Here is a 22,748-nt window from a genome sequence, read left to right as displayed (position 1 = left end):
ACAGATCCCCCCCATAAGTGTCCGTCATCCACAGATCCCCCCCATAAGTGTCCATCATCCACAGATCCCCCCATAAGTGTCCGTCATCCACAGATCCCCCCATAAGTGTGTGTCCGATCCACATTTCTTACTTTTTTTATTCTCTTATATGTTAATAAGGATACAGTGTTATGCAGAGGTGTACTTATAACAATTTTATAGACAAATGATACTATTTACAGTCGCGCAATGTTTTCTTCTTCCTAGGGGGGGCATGACAGAAAATAATTGAGAAGCACTGGTCTAGACTAACTTTTCAATGGATTTCAATGGCTTTCAATGGCTTTTGTCACAAGATAACCAAGATAAGACTGTAACATGTTATCAGAGACGTAAATCCTGACCAAGGATATTTATAGTCTATGGGTGATCGGGAACTGGATATTGTGGTCTGATTTAATATTTTTTACATTTTCCTCTTCTAAAACCTAGGTGGGTCTTATAGGACGAACAATTCAGTATTTCCTATCTTGTACATAATAAAGAAGTGTGTGATCAATGGGGGTCTGACCACTTAGGACTCCGCCAATCTGACTCTTTTACTGTAATAGTCTGGGTGCTTGTTTCCACTGTTGAGCATCTATCACAGCCTCTGTTTAAGACGTTGGGAGTTTTTCTCAATGGGGTGGGTGAGGAGGTCAAACCCTCATTGGTCGCAAGCTGATAGGCTATCCTAATAGTAGGATAGGACACTGATATGTAAACAACAACAAAACATTTGTAAAGCGCTTTTCTCCCGTAGGACTCAAAGGGCATAAGCTTGTCTCAGATCGGTACACAGTGATGTAAAGCAGAAAAAAATTTTTTTTAACCTCCTAAATTGGAAAAACCTCTCAAAAAATTCCCATTTTTAAAAAAATTGTAAATCTTGTTGGTGCACAACTCATTACATTTTTTTTTTTTTTTTGCCTTAAAGGGAACCTGTCATCAACTTTATGATGCCCATACGGCAGCATAACGTAGAGACAGGTGAGTTGATTTCAGTGGTCTGTCATTTAAAAGTTAAATGTAAGTGGTTGCAGAGAACCAACATCACAATCATTGCAGACTGGGCCTGGAAAAGAGTCCCGGCCACCTGAGAAGAGTCCTGGTTATTCATGAATTCCTGCTCTCCTCACCCATCTGCTGATGACCGACAGTCTTATACCTAGTTTTTTTTCCCTTTCTCTTTAGGAGGGAACTACTAATCATCAGCAGGTGGGTGAGAGTGCAGGAAATTATGAATAACCATGACTCTTCAGTAGATTTGACTCTTTTCAAGACCTGGGCTGCAATGATTATGACGCTGGTTCTTGGCAACCACTAACTTATAGCTCATGAGTGACACACCGCTGAAAACAGCATTTCTGTCACTTTTTTATGCTGCCCTCAGTGATGTCGGCATAAAGTTGATGACAGGTTACCTTTAAAGACCAATAACATTTTCCAGAAGTTATTTTTTTGTATATATAGCAGAGGTGGGGAACCTCCGGCCCGCGGTGCACATACGGTCCGCGGGATCATCTCATGTGGCCCCCTGCCAAGACACATAATGAAAATACTAATGCCCGCTTCCATTATCCCATTAGTATGCGGGAGGCACAGGAAGATCACAGCACCGCAGTGGCTGTCCTCACCTTCCCTGGTCTAATTCCGGCCCGCCGTGTGTCCTGTTATACAGTGTCAGGACGTAGTGCACGTAGACGCACACTATGACCTGACGCTGTGCTCTGTAAGGCCATAGTACAGCGCGACGTGAAGACCAGGGAGGATAAGTGAATCTGTCGAGTGGCAGCGCCGTCCGGAGCTGGAGAGGTAGGTTTAGTTTATTTATTTTTTTAAACCTCTGATCGGAGGCTGGTCCGAGGGTCTGATCGGAGGCTGGTCCGAGGGTCTGATCGGAGGCTGGTCCGAGGGTCTGATCGGAGGCTGGTCCGAGGGTCTGATCGGAGGCTGGTCCGAGGGTCTGATCGGAGGCTGGTCCGCGGGTCTGATCGGAGGCTGGTCCGAGGGTCTGATCGGAGGCTGGGAAATGGACAAACGAAGGGGCAGGGAGAGGGCAAACTGGGTGAACCCTCTCTGGACGCACCTGGGATTAGCTTGGCTGCAGTCTCTAAGGGGCCTTGGGCTTCAGTCCAAGCTAGCGCTATAAAAAAAAGCGCAGGAGCTCTCTGCCCACAGCTACCGGAGGTAGCTGTGGGCTCAGGGCAGTCATGAGAGACCGTGATGAGCTGTAAACTCATGTAAGAGAGGAGGGAGAAAGTCTCCAGTGGCAGGATCGGGTTCCCCAGCTTCTCCATAAAGGAAAGCTGGGTTCCGATCTTCACCCCATCCCCCAGTCCCTTAATATAGATGACGGCGGCAGCCCAGCGCATGCACACACTATATGGCAGCCGTGACCGTTTATCCGTCTGTTACTGGCAGTCAAAGGCCATCTGTTACTGTCCATCTGTTAGTCGATCAGTGGGCATCTATTAGGGTCCGTCCATAATTGTCGGTCAGTGGACGCACCGCTACTGATGCTACCGAACATGGACTTTTAATTTTTTAGGGTGGGATATATATAAATATTATTTTTTCTTTCTGGGCTTTAATATACAAAAAATGTCTCAATGATTATACAGTACGGTGCAGGCATATGAATTTCCATATTCTGACAACTCTAAATCAGACACCACTTCAGAGGTAGAAATATTTTCAGATAGCGGGGACTCTAGCTCCGCTTCCATCCCCAGACCGCATAGTCCCAAGTACCCCAATTTTTATCTACTCCCCAAATTAATGTGGACGTCACCAATTTTACCCTTTTATGATTTTTATAAAGTCCTGGAATTAATTGTGCAGCAGATTAATCTGTACGCCACACAGTTTGCTGTACAAAGCCCTCATCTATTTATAGAAGACAGTGGACCCCACAAGTGTCCCCGAAATTAAAAAACTTTTGTGGGGTTTACCCTGGGCAATTCCCAAGTGTCCCACCAGAACTGACCCAGTTTACGACCGGCTAAATAAATTGAGACCCCTTATTTCCTTCTTTAGGGATTCATTCAAAATTATATACCCCTGATAAAAATCTGTCGATGAATCCCTTTAGTTTTATAGGCTGCCTTTCCTTCTGTCAGTTTATTCCCTCCAAGCGTGACATATATGGGGTAAAATTATATAAGGTGTGCTAGAGTACAACCGGCTACACCTGCGGTCTGTCTGTTAATAAAGGCAGAGACTTCCAACTTAACCCCCTAGGACTGCCCCGAAATTATTGGAACACCAATAAAAATTGGCGCCATTCCTACACAGAGTACCACGTGTACATTGATAATTTTTATACCAGTATTCCCCTTTTTAAATCCATCCATGCTGCAAACACAGGGGCTTGTGGGACAATCCGTAAAAATAGTGGGATACCCACAACCGCTGGTGTCCAAGTGTTTGGAGAAAGGAACATCCTTCGCCCTTGCAAGTGACCAACTACTTGCAGTGAAGTGGAAGGATGTATTTATGCTCGCCACAGTGGCAGATAGGGAGAGGGGGACTACTGCTGACTAACACAAACCTTGATTTTTACACCCATGTGAATTTGTACATATTGGATACGTACACGAATGTAGGGTTTTAATAGGGCTCAGTCAGGCTTTAGGTACGGGGACAGGGGGCCTCTACCATCAGGGGGCTTCCTTGGGCAGAGACTAGAATTTAGGGCGAATAAAAGGGATAGAAATTCTACACGAGTGCTCAACCTTGCCACCCCACTTTCACCTTTTGGTTCCTGCACAAAACCAGTTACTAATTTGTTTTGGCGAGAGCCTTTTTTTCTTTTTGTCTATCACTAGGGTATTCGCCCTGTTACCCCTAAGTCTAATTAAAGGTAATTTTAGAAGCACTTTGACTCTCCTCATGAATTTTCCTAATTAATACGTGTTGTACATCCATTATATCTATTATAAGTAATTGTCAGCGTCTAGCATGCAGGCCACGCTGATGTAAATGATTTCGAGTGGTCTGAGGTGACACATGGATGCCTATGGCCTGGAGTTGTGTGGCATTCATCATCCGGTTCCACAGGGCATTCATTGTTCATAATGAAGCAGTTATCAGTGTGGGATATGGCCAAAGGGCGTCCACTTCTATGTCTTTCCATGACTCTTCCAGTTTCTCTTTGTTGCAATCTGCTGATGACACTGACACTCTAAGCTCAGTGGCCACTTCTGAGAACATCCTGCTTGAAGCCTCGCAATGGCGAGGTACTGTTGATCAATTGTTAGGCGTCGTCTTGGTCTCATGATTTCAAAATTTGAACAACATGTTGAGGACTGTTTAAATACCAATTCTAATTGAACCAGGAAATGTATTCGACCATCATTCATGGTTCATGCACCTGTTGTGAATTTTGCAGTTAAGCTCCTTGTTAGAGAACAGCAAGTTGTGCAAAAAGTACTGAAACATTGAACAGTTGGACATGTGCATTTAAAAGTTTGGAGGTCACATTCAGCTGTAAAGGTTAGAATGCATTTTAGGTTCATCCTGAAATTCAATCCACAAGCCAAATATCCCTAACTTTTTGTGAGTAGTATATGTGTGGAGGTATTTTTGTGTTTCAATACTGAAAAAATATGCACATTCTAACTATAATATATATATATATATATATATATATATATATATATATATATATATATATATATATATATATAGTTAGGTCTACTGAGCATTGTGGGGACCCTTTTCTGCGAGCTCTAGTTATTGATACAGTTTTGGAGTGTTTGTTACTTTTCGATCATATTCAGTTTTATTTTTGTAAGCAGAACAATGAAAAAGTTGTGAATCGGCCATTTCGATTCCCCCCCCCCCCCCCCCTCCCGTTGCACTATTTTCCGTATAGGATAAATATATTTACATTTTAAAAGTACAGACGTTTTCTGACATGACGATGCCAATGATGTTTATGGTTAAATTTATCCTTTTTTTTCTTATAATTTTTTTAACATTTGTTTCTTTATTTTTTTAGCCCCTCTAGGAGTCTACAATATTCACTAGATTAGATTTTTTTTTAACTTGGGCCTCATGCACACGGCCATTGCCCTTGTGGGTAGGCGGGGCTTAGGGGGGCGCTAGTCGGCGCTGACTGATTCACGCGCATAACAAAACACAAGGTGCATATTAAAATATATAACACTATAACAACTATATAAACTGACTAGGGTCTCTGCTGCACTGTACCGTATTTTTCGCCCTTTAAGACGCACCTAGAATTTAGAGTAGAACAATAAGAAAAAATATTTTTCATTACACCTCAGGTCAGACCAGCAATCAAACCCCCAATGTTAATCAGACCTCAGATCAGACCCCCAATGCCTCAGATCAACCCCCTAACCTTTAGCCATCTATCAGCCCCCTATGCCGGCCCCCAGCTGTGTATCGCGGCACACAGTGTGAGGTCACAGAGCGACCTCACGCTGTGCACAGCCGATAGCCGAGCCGAGGACCAGGAAGCGGTGAGTACAGATCCTTCACCGCTTTCTGGTCCTCCTGTACTAAGGAAGCTCTTACATAATGGAAGCGCTATATTAGTACCGCTTTAAAGACTGCCCTGATTGCCGCAGACCGGCAAACAATCTTCCAGGTCCTGGGCCGCGGCCTGGTGGTTGGGGACCGCTTATTTAACTGAATTCCTATAGGTATATATGCTGCTGGTATGTTATAATGAAATGCAACACTATTCTAGGTTGCCACTTAATATTTTTTTAGCTTTTTGTCTTTTTATAATCCCAGTTAGGGTTTACGGTAACATAGTAACATAGTAGTAACATAGTACATAAGGCCGAAAAAAGACATTTGTCCATCCAGTTCGGCCTGTCATCCTGCAAGTTGATCCAGAGGAAGGCAAAAAACCCTGTGAGGTAGAAGCCAATTTTCTCCACTTTAGGGGAATAAAAAATTCCTTCCCGACTCCAATCAGGCAATCAGAATATCTCCCTGGATCAACGACCCCTCTCTAGTAGCTATAGCCTGTAATATTATTACACTCCAGAAATACATCCAGGCCCCTCTTGAATTCCTTTATTGTACTCACCATCACCACCTCCTCAGGCAGAGAGTTCCATAGTCTCGCTGCTCTTACCGTAAAGAATCCTCTTCTATGTTTGTGTACAAACCTTCTTTCCTCCAGACGCAGAGGATGTCCCCTCGTCACAGTCACAGTCCTGGGGATAAATAGCTGATGGGATAGATCTCTGTACTGACCCCTGATATATTTATACATAGTAATTAGATCTCCCCTCAGTCGTCTTTTTTCTCAAGTGAATAACCCTAATTTTGATAATCTTTCAGGGTACTGTAGTTGCCCCATTCCAGTTATTACTTTAGTTGCCCTCCTCTGAACCCTCTCTAGCTCTGCTATGTCTACCTTGTTTACAGGAGCCCAGAACTGTACACAGTACTCCACGGTCTTAAAAAATTATTTTATGTCTGTAGTGTATTAGCATTTTCCTGTATGCTATTACATTATGTTCAGTTTCTCTCACATGCTTTAGGTAGGGCAATACTGGTGTGCCTTAACAGCAGGATTACTGAACTTACATTCCTTAGTTCCTTTTTAGTTCCTCTGGGCGGACTACATAGGGCTTACCCCACCTCTGATCAGATCACTGGGCCCAATCAGAGGGGGAAGTCTTCTTTTACCATGCTGTGGTCCAACACTTTGTAAAAGGGTTAACAGTGGAGATTGGAGCCATCTCTTATCCAGTAGGTAGAGTAAAAAGCTGCTCTAAAAATGGAGCGGTTAACCGTTCATTTGTAGAACAGTAGTATTCACAGAAGCACTTAGTTCCCTCTAAAACCTCAACCACAATGGGTGGTCCTTAAGGTGTTAATGGCTTAAGGTCTGCATTAGGGGTGGTCTAGCACAAAATCTGACCACACCATTTGTGCACGAGGTGTATAAATATACTGCTGGGGCTGTCTATGTTGGTGAAATAGGGCAGAGGTGTAGAACGAGAGTGAATTTGCATGGTCACACAATAAGAAATAAAACCTGGGTCAGTATTTTCATAGCCCTGCTCACTGAGCACCACAGTCATCTGGCACCTGTATCGCAAATGTAAGTATACATGTCATTGCTCTCCTCTGTAGGTGGTGCTGGACTTTAGAGAGCACATCCTGCAGGAGAAAAAGAATGGCCTAATTCTGGGAACTGCTGCAGCAGCAAGCAGATTCTAGCTCCGGTGCTTGTGGCATGAGACGGAAAGGGCTTTGCTGCCTGATTCCAGTGACCTTCATCATGTCTGAAGGACTGTACAAGAAGTTCCTGGCCCAGGACGAGCCCCCCCCCCAATATGGAAAGTCTTCCTTTAACTCACAAAACAGGAATGAATATATTGCACAAATTTGTCATTTTGCATCACTGGCGTTTTCCACAGTCTAGTTATCATCTCTCATATATTCCAATATGTGGTGATCTCTCACTGTCGAATATAATGTCTATAATGTATGGCTACTATTGCCCACTCCATGTCATTGGGCTCTCTCCTACTTCCTCTGACATGTTCATTCCTCCAGTCTACCACGCTATTCTGTTTGGCAGAAATGCTGGAAAGGAACAGAAAACAGGTCAAACGGAGTCCAAAGATGAATCCGTTGGACTCTGTTTAACACATTAAAGTCAATAAATTTGTCGCAATATATGTATTAATACAGTTTGCGTACCCCCAGCAGAAAGTTTAAAGGGATTCTGTCACCAGGTTTCACCCCTGTCAGCTAAACATATGCTGATGTTCAGGGCCTCATCAGGATTCCTAATGTGAGCTTCTAAATGTGATCCGTAGCCTTATTTTGCTAAAAAACAGGTTTTACTAACCTGTCATTCAAAGAAATAAGGTGCCCAAGGGATGCAAGGTGCCGGCCGCACCCACCGCCGTTCGTGCCCAGCGCCGCCTTTCCAGACTTTTGCACCGCCTCCTAATCCTCTGTGCCGCCTCTTGCTCTCCCTCCATCCCCCCTCCTCCTGCTGTAAGATCTCGCGCGTGCGCACAGGGCTCTGCCTGATGCGCCCGTGCGGACTTCTCGATTTGGCTTCTTAAAGCGAAGTGCGCATGCGCCAGCACTTCGCTCAACCCAGGTATGACCTGCACTCTGGCGCCAGCCTCTCAGAGCCCTGTGCGCACGCGCGATATCTTACAGCAGGGGGAGGAAGAGCGAGAGGCGGCACAGAGGATTAGGAGGCGGTGCAGAAGTGTGGAAAGGCGGCGGTGGGTGCGGCCGGCACCTTGCATCCCTTGACATCCCCTTGGGCACCTTATTTCTTTGACAGGTTAGTAAAACCTGTTTTTTAGCAAAATAAGGGTCCATTCACACGTCCGTAATTTGGGTCCGCATTCGTTCCGCAATTTGCGGACCCATTCACTTTCAATGGGGCTGGAACGGATGCAAATCCACATTTCCTGGATCCGCATCCATTTTTTCAGGATCCGTTTTTTCGGGATCCGCAATATCGTTCCTGGAAAAAATAGAACATGTCCTATTCTTGTCCGCAATTGCGGACCAGAAAAGGCATTTTCTATTATAGTGTCTGTGATGTGCGGATCCGCAAATTGCGGATTGCACATTGCAGGTGTCCGTGTTTTGCGGATCCGCAAAACACTTACGGACGTGTGAATGAACCCTAAGGCTACGGATCACATTTAGAAGCCCACATTAGGAATCCTGATGAGGCCCTGAACATCAGCATATGTTTAGCTGACAGGGGTGAAACCTGGTGACAGAATCCCTTTTAAGTAGTCTTGAAAGCCTGCTATTGAATCTGCTTCATTACCTCAACGTTTACCCCCTTCCTTACCAGGCCAATTTTTCTGTTTTAGCAATGGGCCCTATCTAACTGCAAATAACTGATTTTTGAGCCAATCTATATGTATTTGATACTATTTTTAATGGGACATCTTAGACCTTTCTTTTGTGCCATTAGATATATTTAAAAATATATTTAAGGAAAAAGTGAATTATGAAAAAGTTATTTTTCAATTTCTTTGTAGCAGTTCTAAGATATCAAAATAAGACATTTCTAAATGTTTAAGTTTTTTGAGAAAGCAAAATGGAAAAAATGTGTGTAGATTTGTATGTTTTACACACAAGATCCAGCATACTAATCGAAGTAAAACTAATGGATATATATTTTTTTTTATCAATGAAAGTGTGTTTGTGGGGGGGGGGGGGGGGGGAAATGTGTGTATGTAGTCTGCTATACTGTTACTAGTTATTGCTAAAACTAGTAACTATAGCTATAACGGTTTAATTTTTTCTTTCAATTTTATTTTTTTAAGTGAATTAACCCCTTCCTGCCAGAGTCTGGGCAGGAAGGGATTAATCCAGAAACTGCATGCTCACAGTTAATTTTACTGCCAGCAGGTGGCGGTCTTCCATGAAGAGTGCTCCCCTGCTGGCCTTTTTGGTTTAGCGTGCCATGGATCCCTGTACACCGTGGTGCCACACAGAGAGACCACTTTTCCTGGTCTCAGCGATTATTAAAGTGTAACTGTCATTTTTTTTATATTTTATTTATTTTTTGTGTAGGGGCAGTGATACTAACCCTTTTTGGAATATACTTTAATTACTAAAATTGTACATTTCTATTAAAAAATGGCTTTAAAGTGGCCCATTTTGAGCCTTAGCAACGCTCCTCTGTCTGACCGTGTTATGTAAACAGAAGACAGAGGAGCATTGCTAAGGCTCAAAATGGGCCACTTTAGAGCTATTTTTCTAATAGAAATGTATGATTTTAGTAATTAAAGTGTATTACAAAAATGGTCAGTATCACTGCCCCTACACATTACAAAAAAAAAAAGAATGACCATTACACTTTAACTGTGACCCAGCTGTCTAATGACAGCACAGTAACAGCTATCTGCAGTGCCATGGGACAGCAGCAGATTGCACTGGAACTCAACGCTTTTATATGTCTGGTTACAGTCAAGAGCTTATCGCCATGACGGGGGTTGTGCCACCATTATGAAAAGTAGTTACTTTGGTAATTTATACGGTTACCAAAATGTTTTATTTGTGAGCGATTCTTTTCATTATAATGTTGCCACCTGAGCTGTGATGGGGAGAGAGCTGCAGCTAAAAAGGGCACTGTCCCCTTGAGTTGCCAGCCTAAAGCGAAAATACATGAGCAATACATGAGGCGATCTCTGGGTCCATGTGAGGTACAGGGCTGGTTCTAGCTTTGTTATAAAAAGACTGTCATGTACTATATGATGTCTGCTTTTCATTATTTATATCAATCATGACATAACCCCTTTGTAGGTACAAGATTTCAGACGGCACACCAATTTGTAGTATTCGTAAGTGTTCTTTATTCATTCATTTCAGCTGAACATTCAGGTGCATAATAGTGACATTTCGGGCTTAAGGACATGAGTAGCCCTGAGTCTCGCTTCCTTCTGGGATTCGCGTCCCCACCTATCCCTTGGTTGAACTTGATAGACTAATTTAGTTGAAAAAAGACATAAAAGGGAACCTGTCACCGGGATTTTGTGTATAGAGCTGAGGACATGGGTTGCTAGATGGCCACTAGCACATCCGCAATACCCAGTCCCCATAGCTCTGTGTGCTTTTATTGTGTAAAAAAACCGATTTGATACATATGCAAATTACCCTGAGATGAGTCCTGTATGTGAGATGAGTCAGGGACAGGACTCATCTCAGGTTAATTTGCATATGTATCAAATTGTTTTTTCTACACAATAAAAGCACACAGAGCTATGGGGACTGTGTTTTGCAGTTGTGCTAGCGGCCATCTAGCAACCCATGTCCTCAGCTCTATACACAAAATCCCGGTGACAGGTTCCCTTTAACTATGTAACTATGGATCACATGCCGTCTGTACACTACAAAATACTTACCCTAAGGCCTCATGCACACTACCGTTGTTTTATTCCGTGTCCGTTGCGCCGTATTTTCGTGATTTTCTGCGGACCCATTGATTTTCAATGGGTCCGTTGAAAACTCGGCTAATGCACCGTTTGCCATCCACATCTGTGATCCGTGGTTCCAGTCCGTCAAAAAAAATATAACCTGTCCTATTATTTTTGCGGAAAACGGTTTGCGGACCCATTCAAGTCAATGGGACCGCTAAAAAACGCGGATGCACACAAGATTGTCGTCCGCGTCCGATTTTTTTCCTATCATTTGCATGGCAAACCTGTCTTAGACTTTTTTTTACATTCCTTTATTCCTGGTGGTCCTCCAAAAATAAAGGAAGACCCACAAAAACGAATCACGGAACAACGGAACCCCATTTTGCGGAACGGAACACAACATTGGTCGTGTGCATGAGGCCTAAGGTGGAGACGGGTCTATAGAGGGATGTGCACCCGACAAAAGCCTGATACAAATCGAGATATGCGCTGTAGCTACCATTGAAAGAACAATGGCATAACCCCTTTAATCATCTTTTCTTTCAGAAGATAGCAGTTGAGAGCCCTCTTTTCTATATACTGGTTAATAGTACAAATATATTTTTTCCCTAGGAATATAAGCTAGCCATAGTTGACTAACAAAGCAAAAAGTGTAACCTGAATGTATTGTTTTGGCATAGTTTTCTCTGTGACTGGTCTTATTGCGGCTGATGTAATCTTTGCTGCATGCTGTTGCCCCGTATTTCAGTTTTATAACATGCAGTTATATTTCCACAATAGGTGTATCCAGGGGAGTTGGATTTATTCGCTTTGACAAAAGGATTGAGGCTGAGGAAGCTATTAAAGGCCTAAATGGTCAGAAACCACCTGGAGCAACAGAACCCATAACTGTTAAATTTGCGAACAACCCAAGCCAAAAAGTAAACCACACTATTCTGTCCCAGTTATACCAATCCCCAAACCGGAGGTACCCAGGACCACTTGCTCAACAAGCTCAGCGATTTAGGTTGGTTTGTATGTTCACTGTTTTTCTAAATGCTTACTGTATTTTTTTTTTTTTTTCAGTGCATTATTATATTTTTTACTGTGTGAAGCACAACATACAAGTGCAGTTTCTAGAAACTAATGCTAGAGGTGTTTGGGCCTTAATGGCCTTTTTTTTTGTTTTAACCACCTCAGCCCCCAGTGCTTAAACACCCTGAAAGACCAGGCCACTTTTTACACTTCTGACCTACACTACTTTCACCGTTTATTGCTCGGTCATGCAACTTACCACCCAAATGAATTTTACCTCCTTTTCTTCTCACTAATAGAGCTTTCATTTGGTGGTATTTCATTGCTGCTGACATTTTTACTTTTTTTGTTATTAATCGAAATTTAACGATTTTTTTGCAAAAAAATGACATTTTTCACTTTCAGTTGTAAAATTTTGCAAAAAAAACGACATCCATATATAAATTTTGCTCTAAATTTATTGTTCTACATGTCTTTGATAAAAAAAAAATGTTTGGGTAAAAAAAAAATGGTTTGGGTAAAAGTTATACTGTTTACAAACTATGGTACAAAAATGTGAATTTCCGCTTTTTGAAGCAGCTCTGACTTTCTGAGCACCTGTCATGTTTCCTGAGGTTCTACAATGGCCAGACAGTACAAACACCCCACAAATGACCCCATTTCGGAAAGTACACACCCTAAGGTATTCGCTGATGGGCATAGTGAGTTCATCGAACTTTTTATTTTTTGTCACAAGTTAGCGGAAAATGATGATTTTTTTATTATTTTTTTTTTTTTTCTTACAAAGTCTCATATTCCACTAACTTGTGACAAAAAATAAAAAGTTCTATGAACTCACTATGCCCATCAGCGAATACCTTGGGGTCTCTTCTTTCCAAAATGGGGTCACTTGTGGGGTAGTTATACTGCCCTGGCATTCTAGGGGCCCAAATGTGTGGTAAGGAGTTTGAAATCAAATTCTGTAAAAAATGACGAGTGAAATCCGAAAGGTGCTCTTTGGAATATGGGCCCCTTTGCCCACCTAGGCTGCAAAAAAGTGTCACACATCTGGTATCTCCGTACTCGGGAGAAGTTGGGGAATGTGTTTTGAGGTGTCATTTTACATATACCCATGCTGGGTGAGATAAATATCTTGGTCAAATGCCAACTTTGTATAAAAAAATGTGAAAAGTTGTCTTTTGCCAAGATATTTCTCTCACCCAGCATGGGTATATGTAAAATGACACCCCAAAACACATTCCCCAACTTCTACTGAATACGGAGATACCAGATGTGTGTCACTTTTTTGCAGCCTAGGTGGGCAAAGGGGCCCATATTCCAAAGAGCACCTTTCGGATTTCACTCGTCATTTTTTACAGAATTTGATTTCAAACTCCTTACCACACATTTGGGCCCCTAGAATGCCAGGGCAGTATAACTACCCCATAAGTGACCCCATTTTGGAAAGAAGAGACCCCAAGGTATTCGCTGATGGGCATAGTGAGTTCATGGAAGTTTTTATTTTTTGTCACAAGTTAGTGGAATATGAGACTTTGTATGAAAAAAAAAAAATCATCATTTTCCACTAACTTGTGACAAAAAATAAAAAATTCTAGGAACTCGCCATGCCCCTCACGGAATACCTTGGGGTGTCTTCTTTCCAAAATGGGGTCACTTGTGGGGTAGTTATACTGCCCTGGCATTTTCCAGGGGCCCTAATGTGTGGTAAGTAGGTAAATGACCTGTGAAATCCTAAAGGTGCTCTTTGGAATGTGGGCCCCTTTGCCCACCTAGGCTGCAAAAAAGTGTCACACATCTGGTATCGCCGTATTCAGGAGACGTTGGGGAATGTGTTTTGGGGTGTCATTTTACATATACCCATGCTGGGTGAGAGAAATATCTTTGCAAAAGACAACTTTTCCCATTTTTTATACAAAGTTGGCATTTGACCTAGATATTTATCTCACCCAGCATGGGTATATGTAAAATGACACCCCAAAACACATTCCCCACCTTCTCCTGAGTACGGCGATACCAGATGTGTGACACTTTTTTGCAGCCTAGATGCGCAAAGGGGCCCAAATTCCTTTTAGGAGGGCATTTTTAGACATTTGGATACCAGACTTCTTCTCACGCTTTGGGGCCCCTAGAATGCCAGGGCAGTATAAATACCCCACATGTGACCCCTTTTTGGAAAGAAGACACCCCAAGGTATTCAATGAGGGGCATGGCGAGTTCATAGAATTTTTTTTTTTTTGGCACAAGTTAGCGGAAATTGATATTTTTAATTTTTTTCTCACAAAGTCTCCCGTTCCGCTAACTTGGGACAAAAATTTCAATCTTTCATGGACTCAATATGCCCCTCACGGAATACCTGGGGGTGTCTTCTTTCCGAAATGGGGTCACATGTGGGGTATTTATACTGCCCTGGCATTCTAGGGGCCCTAAAGCGTGAGAAGAAGTCTGGAATATAAATGTCTAAAAAATTTTACGCATTTGGTTTCCGTGAGGGGTATGGGGAGTTCATGTGAGATTTTATTTTTTGACACAAGTTAGTGGAATATGAGACTTTGTAAGAAAAAAAAATAAAAAATTCCGCTAACTTGGGCCAAAAAAATGTCTGAATGGAGCCTTACAGAGGGGTGATCAATGACAGGGGGGTGATCAATGACAGGGGGGGGGTGATCAATGACAGGGGGGGGTGATCAATGACAGGGGGGTGATCAGGGAGTTTATATGGGGTGATAACCACAGTCATTGATCACGCCCGTGTAAGGCTTCATTCAGACGTCCGTATGCGTTTTGCGGATCCGATCCATCTATCAGTGCATCCGTAAAAATCATGCGGACATCTGAATGGAGCTTTACAGGGGGGTAATCAATGACAGGGGTGTAATCAATGACAGGGGGGTGATCAGGGAGTCTATATGGGGTGATAACCACAGTCATTGATCATGCCCCTGTAAGGCTTCATTCAGACGTCCGGATGCGTTTTGCGGATCCGATCCATCTATCAGTGCATCCGTAAAAATCATGCGGACATCTGAATGGAGCTTTACAGGGGGGTAATCAATGACAGGGGTGTAATCAATGACAGGGGGGTGATCAGGGAGTCTATATGGGGTGATAACCACAGTCATTGATCACGCCCCTGTAAGGCTTCATTCAGACGTCCGGATGCGTTTTGCGGATCCGATCCATCTATCAGTGCATCCGTAAAAATCATGCGGACATCTGAATGGAGCTTTACAGGGGGTTGATCAATGACAGGGGGGTGATCAGGGAGTCTATATGGGGTGATAACCACAGTCATTGATCATGCCCCTGTAAGGCTTCATTCAGACGTCCGTATGCGTTTTGCGGATCCGATCCATCTATCAGTGCATCCGTAAAAATCATGCGGACATCTGAATGGAGCTTTACAGGGGGGTAATCAATGACAGGGGTGTAATCAATGACAGGGGGGTGATCAGGGAGTCTATATGGGGTGATAACCACAGTCATTGATCACGCCCCTGTAAGGCTCCATTCAGACGTCCGTATGCGTTTTGCGGATCCGATCCATCTATCAGTGCATCCGTAAAAATCATGCGGACATCTGAATGGAGCTTTACAGGGGGTTGATCAATGACAGGGGTGTAATCAATGACAGGGGGGTGATCAGGGAGTCTATATGGGGTGATCAGGGGCTAATAAGGGGTTAATAAGTGACGGGGGGGGTGTAGTGTAGTGTAGTGGTGCTTGGTGGGACTTTACTGAGCTACCTGTGTCCTCTGGTGGTCGATCCAAACAAAGGGGACCACCAGAGGACCAGGTAGCAGGTATATTAGACGCTGTTATCAAAACAGCGTCTAATATACCTGTTAGGGGTTAAAAAAAACACATCTCCAGCCTGCCAGCGAACGATCGCCGCTGGCAGGCTGGAGATCAACTCTCTTACCTTCCGTTCCTGTGAGCGCGCGCGCCTGTGTGCGCGCGTTCACAGGAAATCCCGGCTCACGCGAGATGACGCGTATATGCGTCGCTGAGCGCAGGGCTGCCACCTCTGGAACGCGAATCTGCGTACAGCGGTCCGGAGGTGGTTAAATTAACGATTATTAGCAGCGGCACCTTTATTCTTAGGCATAGCCTTTCAGATACCATTTTGAGAGAGAGAAAATTTGGAGCAGGCAGCCCAATATCAAAGATAACTGCACCAAATCCAGAAGCCCAATATACACAGCCTTGCATCACTGGTCTCCATCTGGGTACAGCAGGGCTTGACAAATTTCCTTGGAATCTAGGAGCCAGCTAAAAATGTTAGGAGCCAGGCGGAGCCGCGTCATAAAGCCCCTAGTAGGTGCCCCCCCCCACTTCTCCATAGAGCCCCCCCAATAATGCTGTATACCATGTTACATATACCGCCGCTCCGTCCCCAGACCCTATTGACTATAATGGGGGCAAAGCTCCGGCGCAGCACGGCAGTTCGCGGTGAGAGGCCGCCGGACTAAAAAGTTGGACATGCAGTACTTCTAGTCCGGCGGCCTTTCACCACGCACTGCCGTGCTGCGCCAGAGCTCTGCCCCCATTATAGTCAATGGGGACAGAGCTGCAGTCCGGCGAAACAGTGGAAGGACGGATCCGACAGGGTGAACAGCCTGCCGGATCCATCCTGCCGCAAGTGTGAAAGTACCCTTAGTTCTATAGCTACTGAATGAGACAGAAGAAGGGATGCCTTTAACATATAGATCTCCTTGAGAAGCCAATTTGATCCTAAAGGGTTAATTCAAACTGTAATCTAAACTGTGTCATCTGTCACTTCTCTTATCTCTCTGCTCCTGTCCCTTAATCTTATCACTGCTGCAAAAGCATCAGCCACAGCCTCAGTGTAAACTGTTCTAGAGTCTGACTGACTGTTCTTTTAACTCAAAGAATCAAATGAGTCACTAACTAATCGGATCTTTAGAACCTGTGACTCATTCGATTCTTTCTTTCTAGACTCCCTCCTGTACTTGTGTCAGTGACCCAGAGCTGCTAGAGCTTGTATCGCCTCAGCTCTGATTGGTTGGTGGACGGGGAGGGGAGGGGCTGGCAGAAGCAGCTTCCACTCTAGGATCAGATTACACTCCTCCCAAGTCCCTCCCCTCCCTGCTGCCAGCGTCTCTGCTATTGTGTGCTGTGACGGAGCTGTTTCACACGGTGCTGCCTCCGGACAGAACGGCAGCTCCGCACCCATCGCACGGGCACCTTTGAAAACGGGCTGACAAATATCCAAGCGCCAGAACTAAATTCCTGGTCGCCATGGCGACCTGGCGCCTGGGATTTGTCGAGCCCTGGGGTACAGTATCCTCATCTGGAGTATACAGTTCACTTTACTGCACCATTTCATAGAAAAGATGTCCTGGAGTTAGAAAAGGTACAGAGCAGAGCAACTAAACTGATTAGGGGCATTAAAAGTAGTATATTTAGCCTTGAGAAGGGAGTTCAGTCGGATATGGTTAATCTGTAAGTGTAAGTAAATAGATGGACCAGCACTTCCATTCTCTGGCAACAACAGCGATATATTATTGTATCAGGACAGTCCAACAAACAGGATATATTACATTTATATGCAAGATAAAGAAAAAGATCTTTGAGAAAAAAAGTCTCTAAAAATGGTTCTTTGTTTGGCCTACGTTAGCATTGTGCGCACATATCAGTAACAATTGCAGGGCCCATGCAGTCAAAGTTGCTTCCTAATCAGGAATATATAGATGTCCACCATGTAATGTTTCAGCTGAATACATAATTGCCATTAGTGGCAAGTTGGTAACGTACAGTATATCTTCAATAGTTCCTTCACCTCGTATACGTCTGGTAATATATAGAAAGAATTAATCTTGGCGTTTCTGGCTAAAATCCACGTACGAGTTCAAACCGCATGCGGTATCTGTTTATGGAGTATATATGTAGTTTACAGCAGATAAACAGGAGAGCGCTATGCGCTCCTCACCACCTCCTGGAGACAGGTGCAGCCAAACTGTAAGTAGGACGCACAATGCTATTTTCTCCTCCACTGGTATTCTGCACATGCAGTGCTCTTTAATACATTCTCCGCGTTTGGTATATTTGGTCCCGTATATTGGTGACCTATCTTCAGGATAGGTCAGCACTATCAGATTGGTGGGGCCTGACTGCCGGCACCCCAACTGATCAGCTGTATGAAGAGAACCCAGCGTTCATAGGTGCCCTGTGTTCTCCTTACTGTTTACCTGACGACATTGCAGCTCCTCCTTCCCATTGACTTCAATGGGATGGCTCCATCCTATTCGCTTTTTTTTTGCGGACCCATTGAAGTGAATGGTTCCGCATACAGAACAGACACGGAAAGAATACATTTGTGTGTAAGAGGCCAAACAGTGAGGAGAACACAGCACACGTATGAACGCTGAGTTCTCTTCATACAGCTGATCGGCTGGGGTGCTTGAGCCTCTTTCGATCTGATATTGATTACTTATACAGAAGATAAGTTATCAATACAGGAAAAACAGAGAACCCATTTAATTTCTTAAACCACTGGATCAGTCTAACAGCTCAGCATTGATTAGCCCATGACTAGATTGTTTTCCAATTTAAGGAAGTGGCTGTTTTATTTGTGGGTAGGAAAAGCTAGAGGGAATAAGAGAAGTGCCTCTTTGTGTGCATTGGAGAGTCCGTATTGCAGTGTCGATCAGCTGCCACTAAGGCCAACAGTATACCATTGTGTAATAAGAGAGCGTAGCCTTATCTGAAATATGCAGTTTCTCGTTAATTGCCTGCTCGGTTGACCCATGTGAAGTGGTCTTGTGCAAGAATGGGAAGCGAGAGGGGGGGGGGGTGCTGGGGTGGCAACCCTTTCCCCTTGAACAGACACTTGGCCGGACCAATAAAGGAAAACTTACTTACCTGCTTTCTGGCTCCTTGCCAGCGATGCTCTGCTGGGCTCCTTCGCTAAAAACATCTGGTTTGACATTACCTGCTGCCAATCACTGGCCACAGCAGTGACTAGATCCCCTTGCGTCATATGCCTATTTTGATGACAGAAGGGGATGTCACCACCTGGGTCAGGAATTGGCTGCCGGCAATGTCAAATTGGATGTTTTCAGTGAGGGAGCACAGTAGAGCATCACAGGTAAGGGGAGCCAGCAAGCAAGTAAGCTTTCCTTCAGCTACTGGTATCTATAGAAGTCATGGTAAGAATACTGTAGTGATGTACCAGGTTTGAAATGGTAGCACTATGGATGGGTCATACTTGGTTCATCTGTTCAATGCCAACCAAATATGAATGTCTATATTCAAAAGTATGAAGGAAAAATAACTTGGGCTACTTTCACACTAGCGTTTAAGTTTTCCGGTATTGAGGTCCGTCATAGGTGCTCAATACCGGAAAAAAAAGCTTATGTTTTGTCCCCATTCATTGTCAATGGGGACAAAACGTAACTGAACAGAACGGAATGCTCCAAAATGCATTCCGTTTAGTTGCGTTCCCATATCAGAGAGCAAACCGCAACATGTTCTAGTTTGCTTTCCGTCCTGGGATGCGGCGCAAGACGGATCGGGCATGACCCCCAATGCAAGTCAATGGGGACGGATTAGTTTTCTCTGACACAATAGAAAACTGATCTGTCCCCCATTGACTTTCAATGGAGTTAATGACGGATCCGTCTTGGCAGTGATATAATACAACCGGATCCGTTCATAACAGATGCAGACGGTTGTATTATCAGTAACAGAAGCGTTTTTGCTGAACCCTGCCGGATCAACAAAAACACAAGTGTAAATGGGGTATTCCCTTCTCTGACATCTTATATAATATGATAGGCATTGTAATAATATTGATTTCAGCAAATACATTTTCTCGCCCATATTCCTTGGGGGACACAGGAAACCATGGGTATAGCTCTGCTCCCTAGGAGGCGTGGCACTAAGTGAAAGCTGTAAGCCCCTCCTCCATCAGCTATACCCTTCAGCCTGGAGAGAGAGACTGCCAGTTTTTGCTTAGTGTCCAAGGAGGCAAGACACTCCCTGCTTAGGCAGGGTTGCTTTCCTAAATTTTTTTTATTTTTTGCGTTATTTGTTGTTTTTAATTCGTTTTTTTTTTCTACTTGCAGGGACAACAGAGGCGCACTAGACCCCTCTGTTTCTCCCGGGGTTGAGTTGCGCCAGTGCCGGTAATGCCGCACTGCCGCCTCCCCCACAGAAGACAAGGTGGACCAGGGCAGCCTCGCTCCCCTGCGTCCCGCCAGCTCAAGGGTCGCCCGCACGCCAAGTCCCTCCCCTGGCTTCCTGCCACTGCGGTGCCAGTAGCTGAAGGGGCGACCCTGCTGGATGGATTGAGGGTGAAGACAGCGGATGGTGAGAGTGGCTGCTCCAGCCTCCCCTTCCCTCCCTCCCACCGCTGCTACGTCTACGCTTGAAGGCAAGCGTTTTTCCATCATCGACCCCCCCCTCCTCCCCCCCCCCCACATGGGCATACTGGACCGGCAACTTTACCGGGCATCATTTGGGGGGGACTTCGGTCTTCTCTAGCGGCAGGGCATCAGGGGGACGACTGTGGGCAGGAGGCCGTCTGCCACATCCAGGCGCGGCGGGGGCCGCTTACTTGGCGCGAACGGCGCCATTTTATCTTGGCCGGCACTTCATCTTCCTCGGGGGTTAAATCATTTTGCCGCGCGCGCGGCTCTGCCTTCTCCTTCAGCGCGGCAGGGGGGGCAGAGCTTCCTACATGCGCTCCGCTACTTCCTGTTTCGTCGGGCTCCACATCTCTAGTGCTGCGTGGAATCCTCTCTGCCGTCCGATCCTGAAGCTCTTCATCTCCGTGCCTGCTGCCACTCCTCCACAGCCTCCTTCAGTCTGCTGCCCTTGCTGCTGCCGCTTGCACTGTCCGCGGGTCTGGTAGGACTGTTAACCCCCTCCGTGCCACCAGTACTGCTGCTTGGGTGTAATCCCCGTTCCGTTTTTTCCCTGGGGTCTCCCACTTTAAGTGCAACATTTTTTCCACCATGTCAGACCCTTCTGCAGCCGCCAAGTTTTGGTACCATGCCTGTACCGCTTGTAGGGAACCCTTTCCCCGGGGGCAGTCTGATCCACACTGTCCTGCATGCCGAGCTCCACCGCAGCCTCAGTCGCCCGCTGTGTCGCTCCCTGTTTCCCCTGACCCGCCTGACTGGGCTAGATCCCTGTCCCAGGCCGTGGAAAGCCTCACCCATGTCGTGGGCCGCCTAATAGACAGGCCGCCTACCCCGCAGGACGCCACTCTTACTGTCGCGCCCTCCGGGTCCACCACTTCCGCCGCTGCGGCGGGTTCACCCTCTCTTAGTGACCCTTCCCGAGCTAGGCACTCCCAGAAGCGTTTTAGAGTAGAGCGAGCCTCCTCCTCGGAGGCCTCCCTCTCCCCGCCACGCGTGCGCACTCAGACGGGCCTCTCCTCTCCAAAGGATTCGCCCTCTGAAGGTGAATTGGCGGCTTCGGATTTGGAAATGGACTCGGCCCTGCCGTCCAAGCTAGCCTCAGCGATGGGTCAACTCATCTCTGATATTCGTGACACCTTTAAGGTGCAAGATGACCCCCCTAGCTCTGACGCAGCTAGCGTCTCCTTTATCAGACCCAGGCAGGCCTCAAAAGTCTTTCCAATCCACTCTGATTTCTCCTCCGTGGTGTCTAAGGCTTGGGCTCGCCCGGACGCCCGTTTTGTCAACCCCAAGAAGCTGGATATTTGCTATCCTTTTCCAGCCGATGTCGTGGCCACCTGGTCGTCCCCACCCAAGGTGGACCCCCCTGTGGCCCGTCTGTCAAAGAACACGGCCATCCCTGTTCCCGACGGGTCCTCTCTTCAGTCAGCGGAGGACCGTCGCATGGAGACCCTTTCCAAGGGCATTTTTGCTGCCTCCGGTTCTGCCCTCAGACCGGTTTTTGCCTCTGCCTGGGCAGGTAAAGCAATCTCTGCTTGGGGTGTGCAGCTGGAACAGGAGTTGGACTCGGACGTCCCCATCCAGGACCTACGTTCCTTGGCCCAGCTTATTATTCGGGCCGGGAATTTTGTTTGTGAGGCCTCCCTTGATGCGGGAGCCCTTATAGCACGCTCCTCCGCCCTGGCAGTTTCCGTCAGGAGGGAACTCTGGCTGAAGGTTTGGAAAGCGGACGCTGCCTCCAAACGTTCCTTGGCGGGGCTACCTTTTGCGGGTTCCCGCCTTTTCGGGGTCCGCCTAGACGAGCTTATTTCGGAGGCCACGGGTGGTAAAAGCACCCATCTTCCTCAACCCCAAGCCAGGGGCGCCCCCCGCGGACGCCCTGGTGCGTCTCGTTTTCGGTCCTCCCGCAGGACCTCTGGGGCTCCCCCCGCAGCTGCCGCTTCGGCCCCTCCCCAGGATAAGCGTAGGAAGCCGTTTTTTCGGGCGCAGCCCTCCTGGCGCAGGCCGCAGGCTGCCCGCACACCCGCAGCAAAGCAGTCCTCTGCCTGAAGGTGCGCCCCCACCCACCCGGGTGGGGGGCCGGCTCCTCCTTTTCAGGGACGTCTGGATGGCTCACGTCTCCGACGCCTGGGCTCTCGAAATTGTGTCTTCCGGATACAAAATCGAATTCGCGTCCTTCCCTCCAGATCGGTTCTTTCGCTCCCGCCCGCCGCGGGACCCGAAAAGCGCGGCTGCGTTCTCCGCGGCTGTTCAAGCCTTACTGGACAGGGGGGTGATTACCCCCGTTCCTCTGGAAGAAAGGTTCCAAGGGTTCTATTCGAACCTCTTTGTAGTTCCCAAGAAGGGAGGTTCGGTGCGGCCCATTTTGGACCTCAAAAGGCTCAACCGTTTTCTCCTCCTTCGACGGTTTCGGATGGAGTCC

The 22,748-nt window shown here is 46.0% G+C and overlaps 1 protein-coding gene across 9 annotated transcripts in view; it reads left to right on the top strand.

Moving 5' to 3' along the window:
* Positions 1–22,748, top strand: part of ELAVL2 (ELAV like RNA binding protein 2) — a 178,777-nt gene that overhangs the window by 137,365 nt on the left and 18,664 nt on the right. For 7 of the 9 annotated variants that reach the window (XM_040417192.1, XM_040417191.1, XM_040417194.1 and 4 more), the window contains exon 5: positions 11,706–11,931. In XM_040417192.1, the coding sequence (XP_040273126.1) occupies positions 11,706–11,931 (226 nt within the window). Of the gene's footprint in view, positions 1–275; positions 281–11,705; positions 11,944–14,222; positions 14,229–22,748 lie in introns of all 9 variants that reach the window. The other 2 variants (XM_040417197.1, XM_040417196.1) reach the window with 2 other exon arrangements.

Source organism: Bufo bufo, chromosome 2, assembly GCF_905171765.1.
Source record: "Bufo bufo chromosome 2, aBufBuf1.1, whole genome shotgun sequence".
Classification (NCBI taxonomy): Eukaryota; Metazoa; Chordata; class Amphibia; order Anura; family Bufonidae; genus Bufo; species Bufo bufo.
Note: the sequence above shows the minus strand (reverse complement) of the source record. Positions and strands in the feature narration are given on the sequence as shown.